This window comes from Panthera onca, chromosome B2 (assembly GCF_046562875.1).
Source record: "Panthera onca isolate mPanOnc1 chromosome B2, mPanOnc1 haplotype 2, whole genome shotgun sequence".
Lineage (NCBI taxonomy): Eukaryota > Metazoa > Chordata > Mammalia > Carnivora > Felidae > Panthera > Panthera onca.
This window is the reverse complement of record NC_138343.1, coordinates 108645221-108669151: the sequence shown is the minus strand read 5'-3', so window position 1 is coordinate 108669151 and position 23931 is coordinate 108645221. Positions and strand designations below refer to the sequence as shown.

The following is a 23931-nucleotide window of genomic DNA, read 5'->3' as shown; positions in this document are numbered from 1 at the left end:
TTATCTCTTTCTGAAGTAAAAAGGGTCAGATAACACAAACATGGCCATTGGGACACATGCAAACAGCGGGCAAACATGTATGTATTTATGTGAATGGATATTCCTTTGTTTTTCTACTCTTGGTCTCAGTTTGTCCTATTGAACTTATTCTCCAGCTGGACAGTATCCTTTAAAGACTTTCAGAGTTGTTTTCCTTTTTCTTTTTTTCTTTTTCTTCTTCTTTTTTTCTTCTTTGTGTGTGTGTGAGTGTGAGTATGAGAGAGAGAGAGAGTCCAAAGTGTTACTTGCATTGGCTCTTTGTTGGGAAGCTGCTGCTTGATTTAGAAAACTGATTGCCTTATTGACACACGTTGCAGAGCTTAGAAACTGAAGTTCTCCATAAGGCAGGCTTCTCAGGAGTTTAATTTTCTTCCCTAAGTGGTGATCCATCAATGTAATCCTCTTTAAAGAACAAATTATTTACCGTAACATTTGTTCTCTGAAAATGCATTATCGTTGATAGATCACTGCAATCTACTCTTCCATTAGCTTGCTGATAATACATTCTCTATCTCTTTTATTCTTAAAATATCTAGTACTTAAGATTTGAAACTACAACTTTATAGAGTCCCGGAGTGTCACTGGCTATCAAAGTCTTAGTGAGCTTAGTGTTCAGATGATTGGACAAATTTCAGTCACCTATGCTAGTATCCTACTAATGAAGAGAAATCAATAGTAAACCTTCCAGAAGCTTCTATGCATAGAACAGACTGGCAGATTCTCTTCTCTTAGGTAAGAGAAAGCCAGTGATACGTAATTCTAGATTAATCTGTGAAGACTATAATAAAAACAGTGATAATCATTTCTTAAATTATTTTAAACAGTAAAAATATAGGAACACATAGCAAACAAGTTTCTCCATAGGTACACTACAGAGACTACTTAATAGTATCCAGGTGGCTGAGAAGTCAAGGAGAACTCCATGGCTCCATCACCGTAGCTAAACAAGACTGTCAGAGAAGAAATTAGGAAAAAGGAGAGAGTGGGCAAATTATTGAAAATCTGAATATGAAGCTGGGAATATGAATGAGTTACTTAGCTCATGTTCTGTCATGTTTGAAACAAGGAACGCCCAACTAAGAAGCAGACAAAATCACAGATTTTAAGATAGTAATCTTTTTATTCTTGTTAGGCAGCTGATTTAATATTTGCTGATTGTAAACTCTTGTGTTAGTATTTACACATTTTTACTAGATATCTGTAGAATGGTAATAAATGCATTCCTGAGTGTTATGTATAAACCTTTACTGTACAAGTTGACACTAAATCCAGTTTTTACTCTGTTTCAATTAGTATTTTTCAAATGTTATTTTGAGAGATTCATTACTTCCTCATCCTTGCAAAGTCATTTCCATGCCTCTTATTTGATGTTATGACATTTGCACTATCATCCACATAGACCTCAGTCAATATTACATCACTTTACTCCCTAGCAAAACCTTCCTTTTATCTTACTGGTCGTGGAAATGTCTTCAGTTTGAACATACTGGAGGGTGGCAAGTTTCTTGGTCAGGAAAATGAACAATGAGAGAGACAAGTACTTATTTATGAATACATTTTTTAAATGTTTTTTTTTTTTTAATTTATTTTTGCGAGAGAGACACAAAGCATGAGCATGGGAAGGGCAGAAAGAGAAGGAGACACAGAACCCGAGGCAGGCTCCAGGCTCTGAGCTGCTAGCGCAAAGCCTGACACGGGGCTGAAACCCACGAACTGGGAGATCATGACCTGAGCCAAAGTCAGACACTTAACTGACTGAATCACCCAGGTGCCCCTATGAATACATTTCTTAGGCCTAAACCCAAAGATCTACACAAAGCAGAGCATTATAAAAAGAAAGACTTTTAGGGAGTGCTGGAAACTGTGCATATTGTAGGCTTACATTGTCAGTGCTTGAGATCGCGGGTGGCACCTGGCTCATCTGATTCTCTCAGCACTTGCATCATGATTTTAAGCCTGTCTACACATCGTAACAACTTGGGAATCTTTTAAAAGGATATGAATGCCAGAATCTTAACTCCCAAGGATAGTGACTTGCTGGGGTAGAGCCTGGGCATTATTTATATATGTATATTTATATATAATTTTTTTTTTTACCGTTCTCTAAGTGCTTCCAATGTTCAACGAGGGTTGGAAACCACTGATTTACACGTGGAGAGACTATCAACAAAATCTCAGATAGCTACTAGATAAAACTAGCAGCCCACTGTTCATGCTTCACATGAAATCTTGTAGATTTCGTATTTGGTTTTCAGAGTAGTTTACATTTTCAGCAGTGTAATCAGTATTTAGCTGGCTGCATAAGTTGCTCACAGATTAGCAGAATGGGGTATAAACTAGCGATTCTCCCCTTTGGGTAAACATTAGATGACTCATTTCAAGAGCTTTGACAAATCTTAATGTCCAGACACACCCAGACCAATTGATTCAGAATCTCTAGGGGAGAGACTTGGGCATTTAATAACTTTTTTTTTTTCTACCTAGGTGATCAAATGTAAAGCCAAGTTTGAGAACCAAAGATCTAAATAAATATTTGTTGATTTTTTTTTTTTTTTTTTTTTTTTTTAACGTTTTTTATTTATTTTTGGGACAGAGAGAGACAGAGCATGAACGGGGGAGGGGCAGAGAGAGAGGGAGACACAGAATCTGAAACAGGCTCCAGGCTCCGAGCCATCAGCCCAGAGCCTGACGCGGGGCTCGAACTCACAGACCGCGAGATCGTGACCTGGCTGAAGTCGGACGCTTAACCGACTGCGCCACCCAGGCGCCCCTTGTTTTTTTTTTTTAAATGACTTGTCCAGCATATTCTCACTCCAAGTCTTTCTTTTTCAGGATATTATAGATAGACTTATACTTTTGAATTCAGAAGCGAAGATTCGTTCTTTATTCAACTATGAACAGTCACACATCTTTGGTCTAAGGTAAGGTGCTAAATTTTACCTGAGATACATTTTCTTTTCTTCTTTTTTTAAATTTTTTTTTATTTGGTGAAATAGTGCAAGCATGAGAGAGGGAGAGAGGGGCAGAGAGAGAAAGAGAGAAAGAATCCCAAGCAGGCTCTACACTGTCAGCACAGAGCCTGATGCGGGGCTTGATCACAAACAGATCTGAGCCAAAACCAAGGGTGGGACACTTAACTGACTTAGCCACCTTGGCGCCCCTTGAGATATATTTTCTATCTTGCAGAACAGTCAAGCATATATTCTATTACTTCCAAAAAATATTTAAAATAATCTAATTTTAAGGATGTCTAAAAGTAATTTGTAACATCATAGATAAAATAAATACAGCTATTAGGTTTTATATTATGGCTTTTGGCTATGTTTAGGTTCTGTGTTATTACCATGTCTTTTGTTCAATTTATGTTACAAACACCTCTTTAAAAAGAGGCATTTTGCAGACTTTTCAGTTTACTCAGGAGTCAACTGGGGCTTCCCTGGGATTGTATTTGATGGGATTCCTTCCATAATAGAGACTTGAAAAGAAGCTTGAAAATACATGATTTATCTTGAGCCTCAAATTTTGCTCCTTGATGTTAACCATTACTCCTTAACTTCAGTTTCCTGAGGTTTAAATCTTTCTGGTAAACGTTTTGGTCATATATAGACCTTTAATTTGTTTTCCTATCTATAAATTACCACTTTTAAAAACAGCTTTATTTAAGGCATTTTCTATTTTCAGAGGTTTGTGATTTTTTATCCCCTTTCTACTAGCAAAGTCCCTTTTTTAGACAACAGGGAGGGAGACAGTGAGAATGATCTACCTAAGAAATAAAGCAATTAGAATATTCTAAAATTAGAATTTCTGATGGTGTGTGTGTGTATATATATACATGTATATAATATAATACATACTCAAATGGTTTTTTTTTTTGTTTGTTTTACCATTAATAGCTGTGCTTCATTTTTGGACTTTTTAGTTTAAAGAAGGTAGAAAAAACTGTAACTATTATAGTTCTTTGAATGGTGTGTCCTTCATCTCAAGATGTATTTTCACATTAAATTCTAACTTTTCATGTATAGTATCAGACATAACATATAGCAAGCAGTGATGAAGAATACTAAGAAAAATCTATTCAGTAGAACCTCCTTTTGCATTGCAGGTGTATTTCTGAGTTTTGTAATTATAGAATATAGATTCTGGCCTCTTGTTACTGATACAGTGAGTGAATGTTTTCTTTTCTGTTTGTTTTTTTTTTTTTTTTTTTTTACGTATAAAGAATAGTATTTTTCTCTAGAGTTCTTGTTTAAAAACAAAATGATTTTTAAGTCCTGTAAAAAGCAATCCAAGAAGTAACATGCTCCTGGGAATAAAATGTTAATTTGCATAGTGTGTGTTTTCTTCAAATGGAGTACAATAACCAAATGGAGTCATTTTGTTCTACATGAGAAACTTTGTCATCGCATTGTTGATCGTGTACTAGAGTTTTGTAGTGTGGTGGTTAGGTTAGCAACATGGCCTCTGGAGTCAGACTGTCTGCTCTTTGCTAGTTGTGTGAGGTGGGATCTCAGTTACCCATCAGTAAAATGAAGGAAAATTATATTCTTTTCCTCACAGAGTTATTACGATAATTACATAAGAAAAATTAAAAGGACTTACTACAGTGCTTGGCATGTAGCAAGCACTACAAAAATGTTAGTAGTGAATGTAGTAGCAGTAGTACTTCAAGTGTGTCCTTACTTGTGCTTGTTTTCTAGGAGTTTTGTGTTTTATTGTGTTTAATTTTGTCTTCATGTTTTCAGTAGCCCAGTAGTCTTCTACATGCTGCCAAGTAATTTGCTGTTTACAACATCAGCATTAAGACAAAGAAAATGACCAAATCACTTTTCTGAGGAAAATGTTGTATTTTATTTTTTGTGCTTGTTAACGGTTCTTCGACAATATATTTGTTTCATTGTATTTCAGAGTTCATCCTCCTTATATTTGGTTGTATTTTTTGACATTTTTTTAATGTTTATTCTTGAGAGAGAGAGAGAGAGAGAACATGAGTGGGGGAGGGACAGAGTGAGAGAGGGACACAGAATCTGAAGCAGACTCCAGGCTCTGAGCGTTCAGCACAGAGCCCTATGCGAGACTCAACTCACAAGCCATGATCATGACCTGAACCGACTGAGCTACCTAGGTGCCCCTATTTGGTTATATTTTTAAGTCCTACTTTTGAAGTTACATAATTTCTTCTACTAATTTCAGTTTAGCGTTGGTCAGTGTGGTTCAATAGTGATAATTTAGATAATAGCTTTGTACTATATAAATCTCATGTTTCTGTGTGTTTTTTGGATTCTTACCTGTATCATTTTCTTTACTTTCTACAGTGATTTTGTTTCCAGTTGTACAACTTTATTGTACTATTCCCTTTAATAGATCATCTCATTAACATATTTGCCTTCTACCTTTAGCGTTGCTTGTTCCATTCATCTTTCCCCTCTGAATAAGGGTGAGTTTCATACACTTTCTGTAGGTGTGCCACAGCACTTAGATGAGGCTAATATATGGCTTAGTGGCACATGGATTTTCACTTTTCAGTAGCATCACATTCTATGTAAATTTCTGAATTTTTATTTGCCAAGATTCTACAAATCTTATGTTTTAAATGACTAATATATGAGAAGGCTGCTCCTTTGATTAGCCCTCCTCCTCTCTTTGTTTCCACTTCTAGCCTATCCTTTTCTAATTTTGGTATCTGGGTGCAGACATGCCTTCACATGCTTCATCTTATAATGGAACACACTCAAAAAGAAATTTCCCTTGACCTCACATCTTTGAAGTCACTGTCCTGTTTCTCTTTCTCTCACCATATAGCAAGACATCTGTGTAAACTGTCCCCACTTGATTACCTCTCTTTACTCCTCAGCCCACTTAGATTTGACATTGACTCTGTAACTCTGTCAGAATTGCACATCTTTCTCAAGTTGCTTGTAGCTTCTATGCTGATGAATGTAATGGATTTTTCTCTTTTGAATTATAACTATCAGCGTTTGATATAGTGGACCATTTCTTTCTGTGTGTAAGTTCTCTTTGCTTCTGTGACACTCCTATGGCTGCTGTTTTTTCTCTTCTGCATTCTGTAAGCATCACTGAAATTTTCAATACTCAGGACTTTGTTGTGGGTGCACTTTTTTCTTCTTTGTTCTGCCCCGAGTTCATCTACTTATATACAGTATCCACCTACCTATGTCGGTAGGTGCCCCACAATTTATAGGCCTAGTCTAAACCATTATTTGGAGCTATCAGACTCAAATATACAACTCTTTTAACATCTCAATTCATACATTTCTCAGATGTTAGTAACTTAACATTTCTAAGACTGAACTCTTGGATCTCCTCCCACAAAAACAAACAAAACAAAATAAATCTCCTGTTTCCATCTCATTAAGTGGCCTACCCATCTATTCAGTTGCTCACTCTTGAAAGTCATCTTCACTGTTTTCCTTTGCTTTTTCAAACAATGATTTATCTTTATTATAGAGAAATTAACTGATTCAGGAGACTAAATTATAATAAAGTGAAATTCTTCCTAACTCTGAAAGCAACATTATTTTTAAAAATTTTAATTCCAGTGAAGGTAACATATAGTATTATATTAGTTTCAGGTGTACAATATAGCGATTCAGCAATTCCATACATTACTCTGTTCATTCATACATTACTTTTAATCCTCCTGCAGCTATCTGAAAGTAGCATTGAGGAAAATTATTCTAGACATCTTTCTGTGCATGTACAGACAGAAGAATAGATATATGGAGATATCTTTTATAAAAATAGAATCATAATATAGTTTCCATTTTAAATTCTAACTGAATTTTATAGAAAAGAAAAACTAGCGAGACAGAAGAAATTGCTGAATTTCAAATAACTGATTTTTCACTCCAGGGGTGGTTATTTCCCCAGAAATTCCTCTGAGGTTAAGGAGAAGAGATGATGTAAAACTTTTCAAGTGGTTTGAACATTATATTTCACTTTTAGACAGTATTGATTGACTCTCGCCTATGAACTAGGAGGACAGTGATGCTCTCATTGGCCTCCCACCTCCCCTGTCTCCACCTGTTAGGAGGATGTTCTTCTTCTGCCATTTTCTAACCTGCCTTTCTGAGTCAGTGACCTTATTTTCTTCTCTACCCAGTAGGGAGAGGAAACTAACCTAGGTTTCTTGGTGTAGTGACATGAGATATGCAGTACTTCTTTAATATGACTGCAGATTAATATTTATAATTAGTTTACTCTTCTCCACTTCATTTACTCAGTCAATATTTATTGAGTGCTTATTATGCTCTATGCTAGATGTAGGGGATGTAATGAGTAAATAAGATGTGGTGCTCATTCTCTTTAACTTTACCACCTAATGAGGAATCAGATATTGAGATAATTAAGCAAAATGTGAGGTAATTAATGCAGAAAAGAAACACATCCTTATAAAGCTCCCCACCTTCCCATTTTAAATATCTGGCAGTTCCAGACTCCTTTATGTGGCTTTCAGGGAGCTCCATAATGTATCTATACCTTTCCTATGTACATTATTTTCCAACTTTCCTCATAATGCTGAGTAGGTTAGACTTCTTGTCTCCCTCAAGCCCAGTGTATTGGCTGTATACCTATTTTTCTGCGTCTTGAATATTGCTTTCACTTTTGTTGTCTTATAAAATTTTGACTCCTCCTTCAAGGCAGAGCTTGCTTTATGAATCATTTCCTCTATGGCTTCCTATAGCACACTTTCATCTTGTCTTTTTTCTGCACGTTATTTGCCTTTATGGTAATTCCCACAAATGTATTTCTCCCCCTGACTAAAACTTAAACTTCCTGAGGGAATGTTTTCTTTGACTTTCATGTCCACCACATAGGTAGGTACTTTTTGGTTATTTCATGACATTTATTTGCTAAATCTGTTGGGGGGGGGTTATTTAAGAAAGCTGTACATTTATTGAAAATTTTGGGTGCAAATTATTTTCTTGAACATTGTTTTTTATGTACAATTAAGGCACCTTGGAGTTCTTATCGTCTATAATTTATTTTTCCAGAGTTGAGGCTTAGTTGAGGTTATAATTGACATATATTAGTTTCAGGTTATAATATGCTTCATTATTTGTATGTGTTGTGAAATGGTCACCACATAAGTCTAGTTAAAACTTATCGCCATACATAGTTATGGAATTATTTTTCTTGTGATTAGAACTTTCAAGATTTACTCTTAGCAGCTTTTAAGTATGCAGTTCTGTATTAACTGTAATCACCATGCTATACATTACATCTCCATGACTTATTTTATAACTGAAAGTTTGTTTTTGACTCTCTTTATATATTTCCCCCCACTCCCCGCTCCCCACCTCTGGCAATTACCAGTTGGTTCTCTGTATTTGAGTTTGGTTGTTTTGGGATATCACATGTAAGTGAGAACATACAGTATTTCTTTTCTCTGTCTGACTTATTTCACTTAGTGTAATTCCCTCAAATTTCATCCATGTTGTTGCAGATGGTAAGATTTCATTTTCTTATGACTGAGTAATATTCTATTGCGTATATACTACATTTTCTTCAGCCATTTGTCCATTGGTAGACCTTTAGGTTGTTTGCATATCTTGGCTATTGTACATAATCCTGCAGTGAATATGGGGGTGCATAAATATAAAATTAGTGTTTTTGTTTTCAGATAAATACCCAGAAATGGAATTGTTAGATTATATGGTAGTTCCATTTTAAAATTCTCTAGGAACCTCCATACTGTTTTCCCAAGTAGCTGGACCAGTTTACATTCCCCCCAACAATTCAGCCATTCTGACAGGTGTCAGCCATTCTTAACCATCTTGACTTAGAGGAATGTTATGCTCATGCCTAAAATATTTTATTTTATTATAAAAACTGTATCTCATGGAGAAAGAATTATATCATTCAGTGTCAATAGTTTTCTTTATATGAAACCCCAAATTAAGTTTTAATTAGACGATAGAATTGCACATTTTTAACAACTAAATCTTATATAGTAATTCTTCATTAAGTATACACATTAAAATTTAATATGGTTAAAGAGATGTTAATATAGTTCTCCTAAAACTTATTCCTCCTTTATTTGAAACTCTAATGTGACCTATTGTTAGTTTTCTTTAAAAAAAGCAAAAGAAAAAAATAACCAAACTGAGATATCTGTATTTATAGAACAGACTTTAAAATTTATCACTTGCTGTTTGTTATTTTACATTTATCCACCGACAGTAAATTGTATACGCAGTACAACAGTTTTATGCATGATCATCTTCTATGACAAAAAAATCTGACCTATAAGATGACATGAAGACAAAAAAAATAGTTTTAAGTTTAGAACCAGTGTGGTTATTTTAACAGACATAGACAAGTGTTAATAGTCTATCACAACAAATCACAAAATTATTTATTCCCCATGACCCAGATGCTAACTAGCTTTAAATCTGATTGACATTACTAATAAGTAATTTTAGAATTATCTCTTGCAATCTTTACTTAATATCATAAATTAGAATGTAATATGACTACAAAACGATCCATATTTTGGATTTTGTATACACATGTACTTGCACACATACAGTATTTAGTTTTAGGTTTATTTGAAGAAAACTGATAATCTATTATAATTAAAGACCTCCGTAATGGATTCAAATTCTTATTTAATCAAAGAATTCCCATTTATATAGAATAACTAGAAAATAATGAAAACAAAACCATACTTGTTAGTCTTCCTCTTAGAGCTAATTACCACTAACCTCTCATGCCAATATTTTTCATTTTTTAGCTGGATATGTTTTTTGTAAATAGTTTTATTGTTTTAATACAATAAAGCCTTTTTTACTTAATTTTAAATTATTTCATACCTTTAAATGTTCATATATGCACAATTTTAAAAGATTGAATAATCTAATACATCAATGAGTTCCAATTTTCTCTGTTTAGACATGTAGGTTATTTTTTAAAAATTATATGTTTTTATAAGTATCTCTATGTCCATAATTATCATTACAACAAATCCTTAAAAATAGACTTGCTATGTTAAAGAGTAGGCACATATTCGGATCCTCTGTATTTCTATCTTCCCTCTTTTCATGACTCCTTTTACTTTATCTCTCTGTGCCATTTTATATTCCACCCACTAGCGACACTTTTTCCTATCATTTACTTGTTCATTCAGAAAATATTTATTGAATTCCTAGTGAGTGCTGCACTGCTATGAATGATCTTTCTTGGGAATTCTGTAACTTTGTTCTCTTTTTATTTCTGGATTCCTTTTTGTCCTTTGTATTTGATGATTCTTTTTCCTCTTCCTCTAGTTACCTTTTCAGTTGGATTCTCTTCTAGTATGTCTTCAGTACTTTTACCTCTTTTTCTGTTCAGTGGCTTCAACAATCCGTTCTGTACTGACTATAACCCTATATTTATGTATCAATCTCGAAGCTTTCCCTTCATGGTATATCCAATGTTATTGAACATTTGGCTCTACATATCTGCAAGGTCAGCAAACTCAGTAAATCCAAAAACTATATTCTGAACTTTACAGAAGTCCAAACCAACCTCTAGCTTCAGGGGATCCCAGAGCATTTTCTGAAACAGATATGAATTTGGTACTCAGAGCGAGTGAGTAGGATCTCTACAGCCTCAGCTTACCTAGTTTTATTGGCAGACTGACTCTAACTCCCCCTTTCTCCTCCCCAGATAAGGTTGTATACACATCAGAAACTTTAATCTCCAGATTTGGAGGTATGGTTGTGTGTATAATCCATGTCCCTTTCTTGGTTTTGATCAACAGGCAGGGAATTAGGCATTGCATTTCTGCTAGCTAGTTTTTATGTGCTGATCAGAAGATCTTTTGTGTTGGATTTTTGTACTGTTTGTGCTTATCTTGACCAATGCATTTGATTACAGAGTTAATGACTGACTTATGGAATTTATCATGATGCATACATGCAAGTATTCAGAATGTTGGTAGAAATGAAATGTGTTGATTAAGTGTATTCAAGGAAGAAATAATAGGGAAAAAGTGGCAGGGTAGAGAGAAAAGGCTTATGACTTCAGGCATGAGGTAAACAAAGAACATGTTTCGAATTTCTTCAAGCAAAGATGGTAGCGAAGGCTAAACTTCACAGAACTATCTAGATATGCTGGACAAGTGCTCACCTGCTCACATTTATGATATATTTGAAAGTAACTTACAAAGTGTGTGGTAATTAAGAACAGAGAATTATTCGTGTGGTCAGATATGATTTCGGTTATTAGCAGACACCTGGGGGATCTGCCGTATTCAAGATAAATTCCAAAACAAGTGAAGGGATTAGTCCCAAATTTCAGATATTGCTTTATTCCTTCAAATAGTTCAAATAAACATTCACATTAAAGAAACACCAATTTTTCACTTCCAGAAATGGACTGAAATTGAGAGATGGCTGGATTTTTAAAATAAATTTTTATATCCCATGCATTAGAGACACATTCTTCTAAACTTATAAATATTATAATGTTACTTTTGGTATCACCTTGCTTCAAGTGCCACAATCTCTTTAAATTCTAAAAATCAGAAAAAAAAGTTTAAATTTTAAAAACTAAAATTTTTTTGTAACTTATTTTCCGTCTGCACCTAATCTTATCTGAAATTATGTGAGACTCTCTAGTCTTTATTTAGCCTGCCTAATTTGAGTATCAGTCTTTTGCTGAAAAAGTATTAATATGCTTGATTATGAAGTGTTATTCCAGATTCTGTGTATAATGTATTTTGTTGCTAAATCCATAAAAATTCTAGATTCTTGGCCCTAAGATTTATAGGTAAGGAATTATAGACCTTTACATCATGAACTTGCAGTTTTCAAATCACATATGGGTAGGGGAAGGAGGTAGGGATGAAGAGAAAGAGAAATATATATTGTGTGTGATATTGCAAAATACAGTTTTGCAAAATGGGATATAAAATGCCCATTTCTACACTAGATTGGGAGGCTTCTTTGCATCTGAGATGAAACAATGTATCTTCCTTGTTGATAGTTGGGCCTAAGATTCAGCTTCAGAGCTCTTAGCATCCTGGCTCACATAGGGTATAGTGGGCTATCCGCAGGTCAGGATTGACAAGGAACCTCACAGAAGGCTTACAGCAGGTTAGTGTGAGCTGATGCACATCATTCCTGACCACACTGATAACAGGAACAATCTGGCCAGAGACGAGTCTTTTGATTATAACTAGGTTATGCTAGTTATATTTATTAGTGAAGATTCACAGATATATTGATGTCTCTTGGACAGCATCTATACTTGATGCATCTGTGTATAGTGTTGTAGTGATAAATTGGATGTCTGTAAATTATTTGGCTTAATAGAATCAAACATGTTAACATTTTTTTTACCAATGCATAAAAAGCCCTTAGTATGCTTATATTTTATAATGTGTATAAAATATATAACTATTATAAAACTTATAGGACCAATATAAAATTAATATTATCAATATGCATATAACAATACATTGTTATCTATTGAATGCAGTGACCAATTCAATTTTTTTTTTAGCTTTTTTAAGTTTATTTTGGGCGAGAAAATGAGAAATAGTACACACGTGCTAGCAGGGAAGAGGTAGAGAGGGAGGGAGGGAGGAAGAGAGGGAGAGAGAGAATATCCCAATATCTATACTGGCAGCACAGAGCCCAGTGTGGGGCTCAAACTCACAAACCATGAGATCATGACCTGAGCTGAAATCAAGAGTTGGACACTTAACTGACCAAGCCACCCACGCGCTCCAATTTGATTCTTAATGTTTAGCACAAAATCTTGCAAATCTTAGGAGTCTGGTGACCTGGTTGATAATCCTTGCTCTGAAATTCTGAGTATACTTTGTATACTTTGATTTTTTTTCTCCCTCCCTTCAGAAGATTCTAGTTTTGAGGTCCATAATGCAAGCTTTCTATTGTTAAGCCTGAATCCTTTGCCCAGGACGAATTTTGTTTCAGGTTTTTATGTAAGCAAGCTAAACTCATTTGTGTTGTCAAATTGGCATTTAAGTCTTTTTTTCATAACTTCTTTACCCACAACATTTTTCTGTATGAAAAAATTAAATCATAGGGACTTTAATTACATTAGAGATAAAATTTGATAAGGTAAGAAGATCTGAAAAAAAATAATTTAGAGCTTAGAACACAAATGTATTTGTATTTGTTTTTGTTTTATCTATTTGAACAAAAGGAAAGGGCTGAGTAAAGGTCCAGATTTTGTGTGGCTTAAAGTTTACTTTACCCTTCCAGCACAGAATCTGTATTTATCTTTTTTGGCAAAGCAGCTAAAGAAGATATTTGTTCATGGTCTGTGTGACATCTACCAAATATTTTTAATTTATTTTTATTAAAGTAATAAAGATATATTATTTAAAAAGCCAAATAGGATGGGAAATCATTTAAGAATGAAGAGTAATCCTCTGCCCATTCTTCTCTACACCCAAGTCCCTGTCTTCAGATGCTGCCACCTTCAATTCCTTGAATTGGTATTTTTGGTATTCACCTCCAGATATTTTTTTTAAAAAATGTTTGTTTACTTATTTTGAGAGAGAATCCCAAGCAGGCTTTGTGGTGTCAGTGCGAGCCCAATGTGGAACTCGATCCCATGAACCGTGAGTCAGGAGTTGGACACTTAGCCAACTGAGCCACCCAGGTGCCCATCACCTCCAGATTTTTAAGTAACATATTTATACTATGTTTTGATTTTTAAATTTTAGATTTTATCTTGTCATTAGAGATTTTAGAAGCTTAGGATTTAGATGCTTTCCCTCTCCCTGCTGTGTAGTTGTATCACAAACTTGATTAAGTCGCTATTAAAAGATGACATTTTTACATCTATATAAATATTTCTTTGCGAGCCAAGTAGTATACTATGACTATATTTCACTTTTCCTAGTATTTTATTTCTCCTGAAGTTAATAATTGCATGATTTCATTTGCTTCATTTTTTATATATCTACTAATATATCCCTAGACTATCATTAAAAAGATACTGCTGCCACTGCATAGCATAGCACTTAAGTAGGGCTCATTATGTTCTCGGTACTGATATTGGCTTCACATTTAAACACTTAATTTCATAACAACCCTGTGAAGTAGGTACCCTTGTCTCCTACAAATGACTCCACTGAGGTATAGAAAAGTGAAGCCATTTGCTTAAGGTGACACAGCTAGTAATTAGTGAAGCTGGTATTTGAACCCAGATAGTCTTGTTCCAGAGAATGTAATACCTGACCCATACATTGTACTGCTTTAAAACGTAAATGCCAAGATGCCTTAATATCATTCTTTCCAATTATGTTTTTATAGTCTCAAGGCTTTCATGTTCTTGAGGGCAGGAGCCATTTCCTATTCATAGTTGTGAAAACGTATAATAAGCTAAAGTATACATACTTTACAGGTATAGATACAGGTAATATATTAGCTTTTTTCCTTGTATCACATCTCTGTTTAATTTTGTCCTGGAGGATCTTTTGACCCTATGTGTCAGTCTTCTGGGATTTCCCTTCATCATTCTGAGAATTGCTTTTGTCTCTTTTCTGAGTTGGATCCTCTTTTACCTAGGATCAAATTTCTTATTTCTTGGTTTACTTCTTCTTTCTGATGGAGGTGCTTTCTTAGTAAGAAATGACAGTTTGGAAGTTTTTCAAGACTTCTAAGGGATGGAAACTTTCATAATATAATGGGGAGTTACAAAACATAATATAACTTGGGGAGTTACTTTTTCTTTAATATAGAAGGAGATATGGCTTTAGATACTGATTTATAAACTTATGGGACATACCTAATGGTTGTGCTGGATGGTCAGGGACTCAGAGAAAATTAAAAAAAAAAAAATTGAAGGATTGGTTTAAGAAGATTGGTAGAAGAGGTGTATAGATGGTCTTTTGAGATTATACCCAGACTGAGATAATATTTTTGACTCATGTTAATGACCTTGAAGGGGATCTCTCCTTCTGTAAAGGAGGAAAAATAATCCTTTTGTTGATAGGTCAGTCTCTTTCCTTGGCTACCCTAGTGCTTACTCAAATGGCCTATGAACCCAGTGGCCATGATGGCAGAGGCTAAGGATTATGTTCATCAAGTAAGAATATTTATTTAACAAATAAAACATGGATTGACTCCAAAATTATAGGAGCCCTTGTGTAAATCTTATATTTCCCCTTGCCAGAAACTTGGTGTAGTATCTCATCAGCCATTAAGACTTCGACCAACATTGAATCTGCTACACTAAAGGCTCACGTGGTACATTTTCTTGATTTGGAGTATCCTGGGTTTTAGATCTTATTCTAGCCTTTAGGTCACACAAAGTTGGTAGTTAAGGGTTACTTGATAAGTAGTTCAGAGCAGCACATCCAGAGGTATTGCTTCCAGAATTCAAAAAGGCTAAAATTGTGCATAATGTTACTTTCTTGGTAGTAAATAGTATAAGATTTAGTAATACACATGTGATATCTTGACATTCTAGGCCACTGGTACTGAAACCTCCTTGAGATGGCAAACCTCTCAATTTATACGGATCTATCATTCTCTGCCACACTTATTTTCCACTAAAATATCTAGAGTACCAGCTACTTCTTCCCTCTGAGGCAGGTCCGTTTAACATTGTATCAGTAGAGTAGTTTTTCATGATAACCTGAGGGATGGTAGGACAATCAAAGGGATCTTGGACTAAGTTTTGATGAAATTAATTGCATTAATAAATTAATAAATGCAATAGTTGCATTACTGTTGTCCATGTCAGTGAAAGCAGACTGCTTCTGGTGTTAACATTGGCCAAATCAGCATCAAATCATTTGTATAGGGTTTGTTAATTGGCTCTTGTAAAGAGACTTTATCTTGATGTCTTTTGTTACATATAAACAAACATTAAGGCTTAGGGAAACACAAGAACATTGGGAAGATTGAGCAGTGCTTCCAATTTCTGATGTATATGGGAAGGTTGTTGCACAGGCTCACAGCCAGTGTTTAGTATTTCAGAGAGTTTTGATATCAACAATAAAAACATGGTTGGCTTTCCACTGTTATGAAAAGACTGGGAAAACCCTGAGACTCTCCATCAATATTTTTTTTGTTTTTTTTTCCCCCAAATACAGTGTATGAATTGTGGCCATTTTATTTGAGTAATGTATTTTAGAGATGTCTATTTCTTCACAGAAAATTTAATTCACTTGTTAGATCTTCTCTTGTGACAATATGATTTCTCCGGATTATTTGTCTAGAGATGATGCTTATGTGTGTAGCATTAAATGTCTAACAGAGATAGGGATTTAGCCTTCAGTAGCTGAGAAACCTGGATTATGGGATGTCAGGTTATTGGATGTCATCAAAACCTGGCTCAAATGAGGCAGTAGAGTTGGCTCAATATCACCAAAGGCATCCAAATGCTTTCAGAGTTAAAGGTGCCTGGATCCCTCCCCACTTTAGTCATTTGTCATGCCTCCAAAAGCTTTGCTGTGGACAAACTCTTTTGTATCTTCACCACCTTCAAATAGCAGCCCCATATCCCCTAGGGTGCTAGACTGTTTGGGCTCATGGGAGCCGTAAGACTATAATAGCATGGGTAAAATTGTTTAGCATTGCATGAAATCAGGGTTAAAAGAATAGCTAAGGTCTTTGACTACTGTCTGTCTTATGATGTACGGAAAGTTATTTCAATAAAAATAACCTAAAAATGCCTAACCTAAGAAGGCTTGGGTCTGGGGTAGGTAGAGTCAATCTACTTCTAACTGTATGCTGAGAGAGACGGATGTGTATATAAATACACACACTGTTCTGAAATTTGCCTGTATAACTTACTGTTGATATTTTTACATAAACCTACTTTAAATTATTTAAATATTTTTTCTCTGTTCATAAAAAAACTGAAAATATACCACTAAATTTTTATCCAGTTTACCTATGAATTTGAATTTACCTTGGCTAATTGTTGACTTTCTTCAGAATACTTCTGGATATAACCAGCTTGTTTTATATGTGAAATAAACATTATTTTTTTATAACTCAGGAAATTGGGGTTGGGGCCAACAAAAAATTAAACTTGACAGTTTGTTGTTTATAAACCTCATATTTACATCTTGAGACATGTTTTTATGGTCATTTTTGTAGGTTAGTGGATATAAAATAATTTGTACACTTCTATTCACTTTGTAAACCTACCCTTAATATGAAAAGTAGGCTAAAAAAAAAAGTCTTAGGCTTTTCTTCCCACGTTTAGTCTGACTGCTAGTTCATATACATATGCTGGTATAATTAATAAGCCATTAAGATCTGTTTATTAGATGATTACATAATTGAGTAGTAAATGGTATTAGTTGTTATTGAGTCTTACAAGAATCTTTGTGCATAATTATTAGAGTTTGCATTTCTTATTAGTGTTCTGGATTTGTTTATTTGTTCCATACATGTTTATACTTCTTATGGATAATGACTTTTCTCATTACCCACCTAGCATAACACTTAAATTTTTTACAAAATATTAAAATATAAATATTGCATAAAATATAAACCTATAACTTAACAAATTATTGTAAAATAAATATCCACATAATTCCCATTGAGTAAAAAAAGAGAAGTTATTAGCACTATTCATTTTGTTTGATCCTGAGTCCCTCTATTCCCCCTAATGGTAACCACTATTCTGACTTTTATGGCTAAATTTACTTTGTTGGTTTACTTTATATTTTTTTCTTTTTTTTTTTTTTTACTTTATATTTTTTTCTACATAGGCAAGTATTCCTAAACAATATATTTTAATTTTGCTGCTTTTGGAGCTTTATATTAATGGTAGCATAAACTGTATATTCTATCATGTCTGACCTTTTCTGTGTAGCATTGTTTCTAAGATTAATGTTGCATGTATTTCAGTTAATTTATTTTCATTGCTGCATAATCCATTGTATGAATATATTGTGTTTTGTTTATATATTATGCTATTGGTGGACATTTGGGTTATTTCCAGTTTTCCACTTTGGGCTATTATAAACAACTCTATTACACGTGAAATGTCAGCCACATATTTATTTGTATACATGCATGCATAATTTTTCATTGTTTTGCAAAACAGGTATCTGGATATGTAAAGGTCTGTTTCTGAATTTGCGATTCTGTTCAATTGGATTTTTGTTCATCTTGTACAAGTATCACAGTGTTTTAATTAGTATAGCTTTGTAATAAATTATAATAACTGATAGAGCAATTCTTTCCACTTTATTCTTTTTCAAAAAATATCTTGGCTACTTTTAGTTTTATTTTCTTTCTTTTTATAGTCAGTCTGTCACACAAAGCAGCTCATTGTGATTTTAATTATCATTGGAGTGAATCTATAGATCAATAATTAGTTAATTGACATCTTTATAATATTGAGTTTTCCAGTCTGTCAACATGGTATATATCTCTATTTAGTTTAAGTGTTCTTTAATTACTCTCATTAAAATGTATTCTTTCCAAAAGGTCTTCTATATCTTTTGTGAATTTAATATCTGTAGCCTAATGTTATGTTCCCCAGTATGTACTATAGTATGTGACAGTATCAGTCTGTGGTAAAGAACATGGACTCTGGAACACATTGCCAGAGTGATCTTAGGCAAGACTTTTAACCTCTCTGTGCTTTTGTTTCCTCATAAGTGGAATGGAGTCAGTGATAAACTTCCTCACAGAGTTGTGAGACTAAATATGTTATACCTCTCCCAAATTTAGAAGATGGTAAGCATCTGATAAAGAGTCTATGAGATTTAATGTATTTACAAATTATTCATTCATTTCATAATTCTGTTAAAAAAATTTTAGGTTATTAGTGGAAGCGTTTTGTTGAACTCTTACAAAAAGCTTAAATTTTTATTAAATTATTGCATAATTTACATTTAAACTAACTTCATAACTGAATTGAATACACATCTGTATAATATTTAATTTGTAATCTAGATAGGTACTGTGGCTAAAATTGTTCACGTTCTTTAGCTCTCTGCATATATGGGTCCTGTGCATTTCTTATTGGTATCTTTTATGTTCTACTTTTTTTTTTTTTTTTTGGCTATTGTTAACACAATTTTCTTTTCCATGGTAATGTTTTAATTGGTTATTACTGGTAAGTTATGTGTAAATTATTTTTAGTTTTTTTGTTACTGGTCACCCTACATAATTCTCGTATTCATGTATCTCATATATTTACACACATACACACATAATTTTTTTCCTCTTGTTTTTATTTTTTTGTTGTTTTTTTTGGTTTTGGGGTTTTTTTGTTTTTTTGTTTTTTGAGAGGGAAAGAGTGGAGTGAGCAAGAGGCAGAGAGAGAGAATCTCAGGAGGGGCAGAAAGAGAGAGTCCTCTTGTTTCTAGTTGTTTTTGATATATCAACCAAATGGTACATCATACTTTTAGTTGGTTAGATATAAATCTTGGAGTTTTTTTCTATTTGTCTATAATGTATTACCACAAACTCTGTGGCTTGAAACAACACACATTCATTATCCCAGTTTCTGTCTAGGTACTAGGATACCTGGCTGGGTCCTCTGTCCACAGTCTCATAATCAAGGTGTCAGCTGGGTCTGTGTCTCATGTGAGCTCAATTAGGGAAGGTTCTGTTTCCAAACTCACACAGATTGTCGGTGGAATTTAGTTCCTCATGGTCTTAGGAACGAGGGCCTTGTTTTCTTGCTGCCTAGAGGCTTCTGCAGGTTGTCCTTCAAAGGCTGTCTTCAACTCCTGGAGGCTACATGGTGGTACGTGGTTTTCCCCAGCATGGCTGCTTGCTTCTTCAAAGCCAGCTGAGGAGAGAGACTCCAACAAGAAAGGGATAGAGTCTTATGTAATATAATCATATAATCACATCTGTTCTCTCACCTTTAACACTCTCTGATTAGAGGCCAGTCATTGGTCCTGCCTACATTCAAGGGGATCACTCCAGGGCATGAGTACCAGGAAGGTGGGGATCTTGGGGACCACTCCAAGAGTCTGTTCATCCCAGAGCTATTCTTCTGATCAATAGATTCTTTACTGACAAAACCCTGTTTTAAGCCACTATCTTATCTAAATTATTGCTGTAGTTTTTTAAAACTGGTATATCTGTGTCACTGCCTAATTTCAGCCTATTTTGTATACAACCAGAGTGATCCCATTAAAACACAAATCAGATCATGTCAATTCTTTACTCACAGGGTTTCTTTCTCTTATCAGGATGAAACCTTACTACACTGTTCTCAAAAGAAAAATTTGGAGCTCTTAACAATGGTCTTGCAGAGTCCTATATGATCTGGATGCCTAGTATTTATTAATTTGACCTCATCTCCTTATACTTCTCTCTTGTTTATTCCACTTCAGCTATATTGACCACCTCATTCTTGAACCATGCCAGACATGCGCTCACCTTAGGTCGTTTGCTCAAGCTGTACGTTTTGCCTGGAACCCTCTTCCTCCAGATAGCTCCATGGCTTGCTTCCTCATTTCTTACAGGTCTTTACTGAAGTGTTTCACCTTCTTGGTGAGGTCTTTCCTAACCACCTTGTTTAAAATCACGTATAGTTATCCATCCCTATCACCTGCTTATTAAATCTCTTTGTTCACTTATCTGCTTTAGTTATATCCGTGCTGTGTTTTGTTTAAATTTTTATTTTGTGTATTGTCTTCCCCTCATGTAGCATTTTGCTTTCCATAAGGACTGGGAGTTTTGTGCACTTGTGTTCAGTGATGTATCCTGGGTACTTCAAATAACAAGTTGGCACTTAGGTATTCAACCAGTGTTTCTTAAAATTAAGTAAATTGAATTTTATGTCACGGAGGAGTGGTTTCCAAATAAACAGTTTTATTGTCTTCTTTCAGATGGTTTTATCATTTTTTTTTTTTTTACATTTGGCTTAAACTCCTAGAACAATGTTAAATAATATTAGGCAATTTTGCCTTCCTCATGACCTTAATGGGAATGCATTTCCTGTTTATGCTTTTAGCTCTTGCACTGAGATAAATCTGTTTTTAAATCAAATTAAAGAAGTAACCTTTCTTTAATTTACTTAGAATTTTTTGGAGGGCAGGGAATAGAGAGTGGATGTTGAATCTTAAGTAGCTTTTAAGCATCTGGTTATATGGTTCTTTTCTATTACATATTGATGTTATGAATTACATCAGGAGATGTTTTAATATTAAACTGTCCTTTTCTTCCTGGAATGAACTTATGCTATTGTTTTAATTTATTGCTGGGCCAAATTTGCTAAGCTTTACATTATTGCTAGTACTTGTAAGACCTTAAAAAAGATACATCACTTGTTAAAGTTTCTATTTACTCATTCTGTACTGAGGAGAATTCTGTCTGGCATGTATTTGCTTTCAGAGTTGCTCTAGTTCACCATGGATCATCTCGTTGTACATCCAGATCCTATGGACCCCTTCTTTCAAACATAAACCAGAGGACATTGAGGGTCAGTTTCATTTCCTGTTCACTGATTAGTAGCCGAGAGAAAGCGTAAATGTCTCTGTGTCGCCCTCCACCTTCATAACTTAAAGCCTTATAACTTAGTTGATCCTTCCAATTTTTTAACAAAATATATAGAGGTATCCTTGATATCTGTCTTTCTTCTGCTCCACATATTCAGTCCATCAGGAAATTCTCTCTTCTCTTGATGTAATTATAAATTCCTCTACATAATTGAGTCTGTAATTCACATGTCATTACTGCACTTTTAAAATTTCTACAGCTTTGTAATGTGTTCTGGTGTTAGACCTCTTCCTAGTGTTATTCCATTGTTCTGCTGGTATTGAATGTTGCTGTGGAAAGTCTGAGACCAGTTTGACTCTCTACACAACACCCGGCCTCACACCCACACGCCTTCTTACAGTGACTTGATCTTTTTTCCTGGATACCCCAATGGTTCTTTCTCTATAAACCTAATAGCTTTACTAGGCTCTGTCACCCTGTTGACTTCTCTGGTTCAGTTTACCCTGGGACATGTTTTATACTTATATTCTTAGATTCATGGCTTCTTTTGTCTCAGAAAGAATCTCTTGACTAATATCTTTAAAGATGTGTCCTGCCAGGTTCTGTTTTCTTATCAAGAAATTGATCATTTAAACTCTTTATTTCTATTATATTTTCCACACTCTTAAGTCTTCCTGTGTGTGTTTCTTCTGTTTCCAATTGTGCTTTAATTTTTATAACAGTTTTATTCTTTTTCTTTTCTCAGATTTGCTAGTTTGTATTTTAAATTCTGTGGGGTTTTTTGTTTTGTTTTGTTCTTTTTGTTTTTTGTTTGTTTTGCTGTTTCTTTCCTGTGCTTGTACAGCTCTACTTTGTGCACAGAGTTTATTGGAGACCATTGCTTTTATTAAACTTTTTTTATATTAAGAGGTAATTGACCTATAACACTTTAAAATTGAGATATAACTGACATTATATAAGTTGTACAATGTATTCTGATACATTTATACAACTTAATTCATGGAAAATCATTTGGTCATAGTTTTCAAGTCTTTAATGCCTAGAGGCTTAAATGCCTCTGTGTGTGTGTGTGTGTGTGTGTGTGTGTGTGTGTGTGTATTTGTATGTGTCGTCTGTTCATCCTATTATTTTCCTCTTCTTTCTTGGAGCATCTTTGTGTATATCTTATGGTATTTCTTTTTGGAGAGATGTGAATTATTTCATTATCAGCTGTTTGTAGGAGGCTCATGTTGATGAGAAAGCAGGGTCATGTTTCTAGTTAGCTAGGCCTAAGTTTTGGGTGTGTGTGTTTGTCCCTTTTTTGTGTTGTCCCCACCCATCTTAATATGCAGGTAGTTAGTTTTGTTATTAATAATTATCTCTATAACCAATAATTAATCATTGATTTGTCTGACTCCTTGTTCTACCTTCCTCCTTCTAAGAAACATAGTAGGACCAGGGATACTCCTGCTGCTTGTTGCTGTCTTGTGTATTCCTTTTCCACTGTTGCAAACAGAGGATAAGGTTTTCCTCTATGTTATATGCCCTTAATTATGAGAAATTTGTTTTTACTCAGGAATTCTTTTGTTTGTGTGTGGGAGGGGGATTACTTTGCTGTGTTTTTCATGTCATGGTCAGCCATGACTTTTTTTTCTCAGTTTCTTTCTCTCCCTTAGCAGTATTTGTTCAATTTTGGCTGCCCTTGACTGTCCTTCAAATTATTTTGTGGCTAAAATTTTGATGTTAAGTTCTTTTCTCCCCCCCCCCCCCCCAATCCTTGAAGTTATTTCTAGGATGAGACAGGGGAAATGCCAGTTAACACTATAATCTTCAAGTAGAACTCTGAAAAGGCTTTTGTTTTGGTTTCATTGCATTTTATCAAGCAAAAAATGTTTTTACTTTTATAAACTAAACATGGACCATTTCTCTAAATGGCATTCAAATGCTTTTCTGTTGTTATTCAAATGATACCAGTGTATACAATGCTTTGTGCCTCTCCTTTTTCACTTAACATACCTTGGGGACAGTTCTTTAGCTAAACATATATAGCAGCTCTGTTCTAATACCTGCATAGTATATCACCATAAAATCTATTCCAAACATTTAAACTTCATGTTTTTAATGAACACTTAAAATTTTTTATTTGCACTTATGACCACAACTCTGAAGTAAATGTTCTTAGGAGTATGGTTTTATGCTTATGTTTGAAAATATCTCCAAGATAAATCAAGAAATGTGTAATTAGAAGGTTTCTTCTTGAATGACCTCAAATGCCACCTTTCATAGAAATTGTCCCTAACCACTCAATTACCATAGCCACCTAGTATTGCCTTCACATTATCCTTTTTATATACTTGTTTATCATAGAATTTTTAAAACTATAGAAAGCAGAATGAGCAATAGTATAATGAGAGTTCCGTGTACCCATTACTCATCTTTACCAATTATCAGTTATTTTCCAATCTGGTTTTATTTCTCTCCCATTCCCATACATATTTTT

At 34.3% G+C, this 23931-nt stretch overlaps 1 protein-coding gene across 2 annotated transcripts in view; it reads left to right on the top strand.

Annotated features, from left to right (window-relative positions):
* The window catches only part of TBC1D32 (TBC1 domain family member 32), a 200708-nt gene that overhangs the window by 100519 nt on the left and 76258 nt on the right, over window positions 1-23931 (top strand). For both annotated transcript variants that reach the window (XM_060616533.3, XM_078447256.2), the window contains exon 23: window positions 2872-2960. In XM_060616533.3, coding sequence (XP_060472516.3) covers window positions 2872-2960 — 89 coding nt within the window. The remainder of the gene's footprint in view (window positions 1-2871; window positions 2961-23931) is intronic.